Genomic DNA, 9,912 nt, shown 5'->3' on the forward strand with positions numbered 1-9,912 from the left:
TTTTCACTCGTTAGATTAAAGGATATATATGAACCATTTTTGTAAAAGTAGGGTATACATGAGTTATTTTTATAACGGCAGGATATTCATATTTTTCATTTTTTTTAAAAAAATTCTAATGATTTCAAAATAAAGTTGTACCTTTAAAAGCTTTCAATCACCAAAGTAATACCACATATCCAGAAAATTTTATTAAGGAAAAACATCAAACTCAGCCACCAAAGAATTACCATATACCCAGAAAATTTTATCAAGGAAAAGCATCAAACAAACAACGTAAAATATTTATACTCGTTGTTGTGCATCCTAGAAGGAAAAGAACGGAACGCTTGGTATGAAATCTGTATTGGTATAAGATTAATTTACTTGGTTAAGCCAAAATAGCTTTTAAAACTTAAAAAAAGAATGAGAAAGCTCAACGGGATTTAATGTTGAAAATTAAGCACAAAAGAGAAGTGGAATTGGATGTTTGTTCCACCGGTAGCGATTATCTTGCATAACAAGTGAAACACATTAATGGTGCAAATTTAATTCCTGTCAACATGAAACACTCGCATAATTAATATAATTACACAGTGAAATTATTTCATTATATTTGAAATCGCACTTGAGAAGAAACTAATTTTTGAACTAAATGACATCTTAAAATAAAATACGACAGAAACAGTTTTTGTCCATGGAAAAGAAAAGATAGATGTAATAAGTTCTGCAACAACAACCTTACGAGCTAGTATCCTAATCAACAACACAAAATGATCAAAGTAATTATCCAAACAGATAGACGATAAGTGCAAAACAAAACTTTCGCAGATCCAATTGAGCAGGTTAATATCTGCTGCCATCTCAAACATGTCTTACAGCTTGTCCTCAAACTCGGATAGAGGGGTCATCTGTTCCTTCAAACCCTTCCTCTTGCGGATATCAAGGACGAGTTGATTAGCTTGTGAGCCAACTTCCAATGGGTCGGATGACATCATTTCCCAATGATCAAACACACATTGTGGGAATGCTTGACCTGAAGTAGCGGCTCTCAAGGTACCTGAAAATCCAAAAGACTCAACAACAGGAAGGTAAGCCTTGATGTTGTAAAGAGGAGTTCCTGGCCTCTGCATCTCCTCAAACACGTGTCCACGCTTCTGGTTCAGAACACTATAGATACCACCGAGGGCTTGCTCCGGAGCCTGAATTTCCACAAGGTAAACGGGTTCCAACAGGCGGGGTTTGGCAGTAAGCTGAGAAGCATAGATAACCCTCCTAGCAGTGGGAATAACTTGGCCACCACCCCTGTGAATAGCATCAGAATGAAGAACAACATCACAGACTTCAAAGCAAATACCTCTCATGTTCTCTTCAGCCAATGCACCTTCCTTGGAAGCCCACTGGAAACCAGCAACAACAGAATCCTTAATTTCATTCAGGTACTGAACACCCTTACACATATCCACCACCATATTGGGACCAGTTGTCTCAGGACCAAAGCACCAAATCTTCTTTGCAAGATCTTTGTCCCAACCAAACTCCTCAGCCAAGATCTTGGAACGAACCTTGGGGTCATCCCTAGGGCCAATGCGTCCGTCATCAATAGCCTCAGCAAGCCCTTCCTCCATTGGTCTAGCCTCCATGTACAAACGGTTATGCTTGTTAGGGGACTTGCTCATCACAGTTCGAGTAGACTTCTCAAGGACTGTCTCACGGAAGGACACAACAGGATCAGATTTTATAATTTCAGCACCGCCCATAAAGTCATCCTGCAAATCCTTCAGACAGATTTCAAGGTGGAGTTCTCCAGCACCAGCAATAATATGCTCTCCAGATTCTTCAATAGAACAAACAACCATAGGATCAGACTTAGCCAGACGTTTCAACCCTTCAACAAGCTTGGGAAGGTCAGATGCAACCTTGCACTGAACAGCAACACGCACGACTGGTGAGACAGAAAACTTCATTGCTCTGATCGGGTGGGCATCGACTTCCTTTTCATTGGTCAATGTTGCATTCTTGGTAATATATTGATCCAAACCAACCATGGCAACAGTGTTACCACAGGGAACATCCTCAACAGTTTCTTGCCTCTTACCCATCCAAATAACAGTTCGCTGGATATTCTTAACATATAGATCCTTCTTTTCACCAGGAACGTAGTTAGGACCCATGATTCTAACCTTCATACCAGTACAAACCTTCCCAGCAAAGACACGACCAAAAGCAAAGAACCTACCCTTGTCAGATGCTGGAATCATCTTGGATACATAAAGCATAAGTGGGCCTTCTGGGTCACAGTTCCTGATGGCATTGGCATAAGCATCATCAAGGGGTCCTTCGTACAGGTTTTCCACACGGTATCTTTGAGCTATGGAAGGAGATGGAAGATGATATATCATCATTTCAAGAAGAGCAGTACTTGCAGGAAGCCAGGTCTGCATCACACGCTTCATCAGTGCCTTGCCCATTAAATCTTTTTCATCAGATTTCATGGTTACACCAAGCTTCTGCAACATAGGCCAGAGCTTATCTTTCTGATCATTCATGCAAGTGTTGATAATCTGCTTGATTGGCTCATAGCAGAATTGAACAAACCCACGCTTGCACGAAGCTGTCCCGCTGTTTTTGGTGGTCCACTTTTTGGTGGCAGGGTCAAAAAAGTTCTCACCCCACAGCCTTTCCATCATCTTAGACTCGTCAACACCAAATTTGGAAGCATACATCTTGGCAAAATTGGTGAGAGTGAAAGCCCACCCATGCAACCCAGCGGAGAAAGCAACGGTACCTTTCTCAGGATAAACCTGGACATCACCAAGAAGGGGATCCTCATATGTAGCCATGATAACATTAGCGTTCTCAATAACTCTTTGGAAAGTCTGGTAGGCCTCCTCTCCATCCACCTGAAGCTCAAGGAAACACCTGTCCATCTTGTTAACTGTCAAGACAGGACGAATCCTTTCACCAAGGGCCTGACGGAGCACAGTCTCTGTCTGGACACATACACCTTCCACACAATCAACCACAACAAGCGCACCATCAGTAATACGAAGAGCAGCAGTCACTTCAGATGAGAAGTCGACGTGCCCAGGTGAATCGATGAGGTTGATGAGGTACTCGTTCCCATTTCTCTCTCCCTTGAAGTTCCTCAAGGATTCATCAGTCATTTCGTAGTATAGTGAAATACCAGTGGACTTGATGGTGATACCACGCTCAGCCTCATCTGCACGTGTATCTGTCATCCTGACATCACCTGCAACTTCCTGAGCAATGATACCAGCAGCCGCCACCAGAGAATCAGTAAGGGTAGATTTTCCTGTCAGATTAAATATATCATGGAAATTAGAAACTCCAACTCATCATCTGATAGTTAAACCATAGATGATACACTATTATCAAAGTATCTGTTCCATGGAAACAGCAGAGGAGAAGAAATCTAATGAAACAATATTAAGCAAATTGTACCACCCCAAAAACATGGAAGGTGTGTCAAGAGTGATACCATGCGATCACAATAGAGTTCAATTTTCATTTGACATGGATAACACTTTCACAAGGGAAGAATTTAGAGTTAATAATAGTAGTTAAGTTGTTTACCATGGTCCACATGAGCAATAACAGACATATTACGAATGTTATGCTTGAAGTCCATAATCCTTCTAAGCTCTTCAGCCGTGAACTTCACCATCTTGAATGGCTGTTAATGTAACTACAAATTACTTTTTGTTCCTGCCATTTGACACACCAACAAATATTAAACATCAACCAAAACGTGAAGTTTATTCAAAAGATATCAAATTGTTAGACTTATAAACAAGGAGTAATTCTGAAACAAAATAGTGTACAACTAAATCAAAGTACCATTTCATGTCAGGCTTATTACACAAAGCAACAATACAAGCTAGTGAAACAAGATATGTGCAGAACAAATATACAAGTAAATGCCTGTCTGTTCCAAATTAACGAAAATAAACAAGCAACAATAACTTGAAAAAGATTGACATCCAACTATCACATCAAGCAACTTAATCAATTATAGATCTGTTATATCCAGAGCAAAAATAATAGATTGAGATATTAGTGACAATTTAACGAGACAGATACTAAAAGCTCTCATGATATTTGTTATCTGGCGTAAACATAATTCTTAAATAGATTAAGGCAATATGATGTCCACTCAAGGTTTAGGTTACAAATATCCCTTCATAAAACCTGCAATATGATGTCCACTCAAGGTTTAGGTTACAAATATCCCTTCATAAAACCTTACATATACCATAACAATCTTATTTTGAACAATATTTCAATCATCAAAAGAGTGGACACTGATTTAGTAGTTACTAGTTAACACCAGGCCTTCGTAATTCGAAGGTTTTTGCCATAGATCTCTGTTCTAAAATGTTCTAATAGCTATTTGTACCCATAATATTTTAATTCAAGATGTAAAGGTAGAAGCATTCACAATGAATGATTACTCAATTGGTTATGATGTTATTCAATAGATAATCTAAGGCAAATGACTTGATACTGATAACTGGTAAACAACATAGAAGGAAGAAAGCGTTTTTACGAAACAATACTAGCTATTACGCATACAAGGACATGAAAACGGATGATGAAGATTGCTATGAACAGAGATTATACACATCAAAGCATGCGAGAAATGGAAATGAGAGGAAAGGACTTACAGTGCAGAGAGAAGGAGGCGGCGAGGTCTTCTCTTTGCAACACTAAATTTTATGCCCTCACGCTACTAAGGGTATTTATTTTTCTAACATTCCATCTATGGGCCGAAATGATGGACTAATTGGGGCCTAATACTTTATGGGCCTTATTCGACTGTTACAGACAGACAGTTGGGGGAGTATTTCATATTACAATGTCAAAAAAATTTAAGAATCTCATAGTGTAACGAGTAAAAAATTTACATCATATTCCTATTCTTTTTCAGTTTACAAATTTATCCTTAAACTTGTTCCAAAAAGTCACTTACATGCTTAAACTATCATAGTAATCTATTACACACTTATACAATTCAAAAGTGAATTTTTTTACCCCTTAAAATTGATGTGTAAAACAAAAATAAAACATAAGCGCGTTAATTTGAAAATAAAGTAAAAAAAATAATTAGAATCATTTTTTCCACCCCCACACCCACACATTCTCTTCTTCACATCCCGCCCATTGTCTTCTTCTTCTTCTTCATTCTTTATTTTTATCACACTTCTTTATTTTTTTATCACAATCTTAAAGCATAATTTTTTTTTATTCACACTTAAGTTGATTCCTATAGTTCTGTCAGTGAATAATTAGTTGATTGTTTCTATTATTTCATTTTATTCTTTTTACTTTGTTAAAGAAACTTTGATTGTTAATCAATTTTTGGGTTTGATGGTGATAGCAGCTTTATGGTTTTAGTGGTGGTGGGTGGCGGGTGGCCGAAATTAAAAAAGGTAATTGAAGGTGGTGAAGAAGAAAAAAATTGATATTGATAATGGTGGTGGTGATATTTGATGGTGGGTGACAAAGAAGAAGAAGAATTGAAGGTGATATAGTGATGGTGAAGAACAACGAATCGATAGTGAAGGTGGCCGGATATGATTTTTCCGGTGAGATGAGAATTGAAATGGGTGGATTTAGTGATGAAGAAGATATAATTATTAGAGAATTCAAATAATTAACTAGGAATTAATTAGAGTAAAATATAGTTAACAAAAGAAAAGTTAATTAATAAAGAAAAGAAAACAAAAAAATATAATTTTTGACATGAAGTTGATGTAGCACTGATGTGACAACGCGTGTAATACACCACATACTGTGAGAGTGGTGTTACACGTCTCAGGGTGGTAATAAATTCACTTTGAGTAGTAAATGTGTGTAATATGTCACCATGATAGTTTAAGCGTGTAACTAACTTTTTGGGACAAGTTCAGGAGGGAATCTATGTCTCCCCCCCCCCCCCCCCAAAATGTTGTTATCCAGATACATCTCATTCTTCCGGATACATCGCATTTGATACATTATACAACTATTTTTTTGACATTAAAAAGGAAATTAAATATAAAATTAAATGTCAGTTCCCCAAATCATACAAATTAAATTGATGTCAATCTCTCCCAAATAACAGGTCCAAACAATTCAATTTTCAAATTTTCTTCTCTCAAGTCTCTCCCAAATCGTAACAGATTCAAACAAAAAGTCGCAATTTTATATGATTAAAAAAATCTATGAAAATGATATACACTGATTTAGTTATAAAATAGTGTTGCAGATACTTAACAACATGCAATACATCACAACTATGAATACGAATATGATACAAACTGATTTTGTTATAAAACATTAGTGTTTATGTAGTTCGATACGCTTGATCTGACGCACGATTATGAAAGAATTGAAAAGTTATCCCGATATTGAATTATGAAGGGACAAAATGCTTAAGAATAAGATTTGAGAGAGGATGTCGAAATACAGTCGAGTTTTCAACATTGATCCCGCCTACATATCCTTAGACCTTTGGAATCAGGTTATTTGTAGTTCGACTCGATCGGTTGAAAATGTAATCTATTATGCAAGATAACATTTGGTTCTAGAGGAGTGACAAGTAAGTCGAGTATGAAAAAGAGGCTTGCAACCTCTTAGCCATGAATGTGGGGTCCTTAACACTCATAATTAAGAATTTATATGGACATAATTTCCAAAGCTCTTGGTGTATTGTCACTCAGATTGGAAAGTTACCTTCGGTGAGAGTGAAAAGTTTTCGGATGCGAAATTGAAATTGATAAACGCAAAGAAAAACCCACATGCCTTCTGGTAGGGGTGTGGTTTGATTATGGTGGAAGTTGTTCCTCAGCTCGCGTCCTAAGAGTTTGATATTCCTCTTTGGACTATGTCCCAGTTCGCTGCTAAGAAAAAGTTCTACGTTGTGCTGCATCATTTTTTATGTCATCCGCACCTGTGGTTTGATTTGAGAATTCATCCTCTTGGATGCTCTCGACAAAGACTCAAAACTTGTTAGTAGAAACTGTAATTTAAATAGAGAAGTGTTATGTTTTACCGTATTTGGCACATTACTTTTCTCTAAATGTTATGACGTCAGCCTCCGTCAATTTTGATGCAGTAGATGATGAATTTGATATGATGCTACAATGATGATAACTTTCTCGATAATGCAATATTGTTGATGACAATACTTCATTGATAAGATGATGTTGCTACATCGATGATGACAATGTTTACACTCGAATGATAAGATGATGCTGCTACATTGATGATCCATTGACAAATGATGTTGATCCAATGGTAGGATGATGTTGTCAAAGCTTGATTAGTGCGATGGCGAGGATCTATCGGCAGGATGATGATGATCCATTCAGCAATGATATTATCCCCTTTGATAATATAATGTGGATGACCCGCTCGGTGATTTAAATATGCAATGGCCCTCTTGGCAATGGAAGACACAATGGCCCTCTCGGATTTTGTAAATGATGGCCCTCTCGGATTTTGTAAATGATGGCCCTCTCGGCATTTGAAGATGTTATGGCCCTCTCGACGGTTGTAGATGATGGCCCTCTCGGCGTTTGAAGATGTAATGGCCCTTTCAGCTTTTGAAAATGCAATGGCCCTCTTGGCGGTTTGAATATGATGTCCCTCTCGGTAGTTTGAATATGTAATGGCTCTCTTGGCGGTTTGAATATGATGTCCCTCTCGGTAGTTTGAATATGTAATGGCTCTCTTGGCGTTCTGAATATGATGGCCCTCTTGGCGGTTTGAAGATGATGGCCCTCTCGGCGTTTGAATATGCAATGGCCCTCTTGGCGTTTGAAGATGCAATGGCCCTCTTGGCGATTGAATATGTAATGGCCCTCTCGGGGTTTGAATATGATGATTGCCCTCTTGGCAGTTGTAGATGATAGCCCTCTCGGCGTTTGAATATGCAATGGCCCTCTTGGCGGCTTAAATGCAATTGCCCTCTCGGCATTTGAAAATGCAATGGCCCTCTTGGCGGTTTGAATATGATGGCCCTCTCGACAGTTTGAATATGTAATGGCCCTCTCGGCGATTGAATATGTAATGGCCCTCTCGGCGTTTGAATATGATGAAGGCCATTTTGGCAGTGTAGATGATGGCCTTTTTGGCAGTTGTAGATGATGGCCCTCTCGGCGTTTGAATATGCAATGGCCCTCTTGGCGTTTGAAGATGAAATGACCATTTTGGCGGCTTAAATGCAATGGCCCTCTCGGCATATGAAAATGCAATGGCCCTCTTGGCAGTTTGAATATGATGCCCCTATCGGCAGTTTGAATATGTAATAGCCCTCTCGGCGATTAAATATGTAATGGCCCTCTCGACGTTTGAATATGATGATGGCCCTCTTAGCAACTTGAATGCAATTGCCCTCTCGGTATTTGAAGATGATGGCCCTCTCGGCGTTTGAAGATGCAATGGCCCTCTTGGCGACTTGAATGCAATTGCCCTCTCGGCATTTGAAGATAATGGCCCTCTCGGCGTTTGAAAATGTTGTTCATCTGGTTTGTGGTATTATATCATTTGATAATACTGTAGAAATGTCCCTTGGGGTGGTAAAAATGATGTCCCTCCGGGTGGTTCACATTACCATGTCTGATATCGACATGATTTGTGAATATTTTGAAACATTCCTGATGCTAAGAAAATGTAATTTGATGTCATTGAAGATGCTTGTACATGTTGAGAGTGATGTTTTCACTTGTTCCTATTTTGAGAATCCTGTGTTTAATTCGACTCCTGCTTTGTTGGAGATTTGAACGAGGTGTCGTTGCTCATATTCTGAATTGTTTCTTTTTGTTCTAATAAACTTCAATGATTTTCCTGCATCCACATAAAAATTATCAATTTTGGGGAGCTCCTCGCCCTTTTGACTTCTCCATATTCGTTGAATGGAGGAATATGATGAATTTGAGGCAATCTTATACACCTGCATCCACAGAAAATTTGTTAGTTTTTAAAACAAACTGATCTGTGTTGACTTCTTCAATCGATTGCTCCTCGTCTTGCTGTCTTCAGTTGATCACTCCGATCTTTTGCTTCTCGATAGACAAGACAAAACATTTTATGCAAAAATATTTGAAACATTTAGATAAAATCTTTAAGAAAAGGGTTTTCAAAAAACTGTAATTGAAAAAAGTCACTGTTAAGTATCATGTCACGTCAAGCTTAAATGAACACCCTTGGTTCCAAACTTTTGACGTGTCCGAGAGCTTGTTCTGGAGAATTCCAAAGATCCTTAAAGCTTGAGAGATTTCTAACTTGGTCCTCCCAAAATCTACTATGATTGGCAAGTTTTGCACTTGACTTCGAAATCCAACAGTGTCGGAGATTGCTGAAGTTGACTATGAACTTTAACGATGCCAGAGATCATTTGAAGATAGCTTTAAACTTCTAATCGCGCTTGAAATGTTCATAATTAACTACAACTTCTAGTGATGCTTGAAGAAAATTTTTTGAGGTCATCCTCAAAAATTTTGTCCCAATTAAATGTCTTGCAATATCTTAAGCTATTGATAGATGTCTCATGGAATTTTTGAGATCTTCTCAAAGATTCTATCTCAGTTGCAATTCTCAATATGACTTTAGTATTTACTTGTCGAAGATCTTTTTCTTGAGAATTTTTGAGCCTCTTCTCAAAAATTCTATCCCGGTTTCTATTGTAAAGGAAAATAGAAATCTTACGGGAGATATGATCGAACCCTTGTGGCGCCTACGTATCTCGTTGAGGCAGGAATCAGGTCAAACGTAGTTCCCCCCTCGAGAATTAACAAAAAATATGATTTTTTTTATGAGGAATTGACCGAGGCCGACATAAGCCACCTATGTATCTCATTCTTGAGAATTCAGGTCAGACGTAGTTCAAACAAGAGATAATTTTCTAACATAAGATGATTATAAGCA

At 38.1% G+C, this 9,912-nt stretch overlaps 1 protein-coding gene across 1 annotated transcript; it reads right to left on the reverse strand.

Moving 5' to 3' along the window:
• Window positions 1-568: 568 nt before the first annotated feature.
• On the reverse strand, window positions 569-4,723 carry LOC125838784 (elongation factor 2). The gene is made up of 3 exons (XM_049517822.1): window positions 4,668-4,723; window positions 3,577-3,708; window positions 569-3,295 (listed from the first exon to the last, which is right to left on the reverse strand). The coding sequence occupies exons 2-3, from the start codon at window positions 3,665-3,667 to the stop codon at window positions 855-857; spliced, it is 2,532 nt and encodes an 843-aa protein (XP_049373779.1). The 5' UTR covers window positions 3,668-3,708; window positions 4,668-4,723; the 3' UTR covers window positions 569-854.
• Window positions 4,724-9,912: the final 5,189 nt, after the last annotated feature.

Source organism: Solanum verrucosum, unplaced genomic scaffold (assembly GCF_900185275.1).
Source record: "Solanum verrucosum unplaced genomic scaffold, falcon-dt-bn FXZP01000182.1, whole genome shotgun sequence".
NCBI lineage: Eukaryota > Viridiplantae > Streptophyta > Magnoliopsida > Solanales > Solanaceae > Solanum > Solanum verrucosum.

Excerpts from the sequence above, each read along its gene's own strand:
- LOC125838784 (XM_049517822.1), bottom strand. The coding sequence starts at position 3,667 with ATGGTGAAGTTCACGGCTGAAGAGCTTAGAAGGATTATGGACTTCAAG. Across the intron at positions 3,296-3,576 it reads TATTGCTCATGTGGACCATG|GAAAATCTACCCTTACTGAT; the intron begins GTAAACAACTTA and ends TTAATCTGACAG.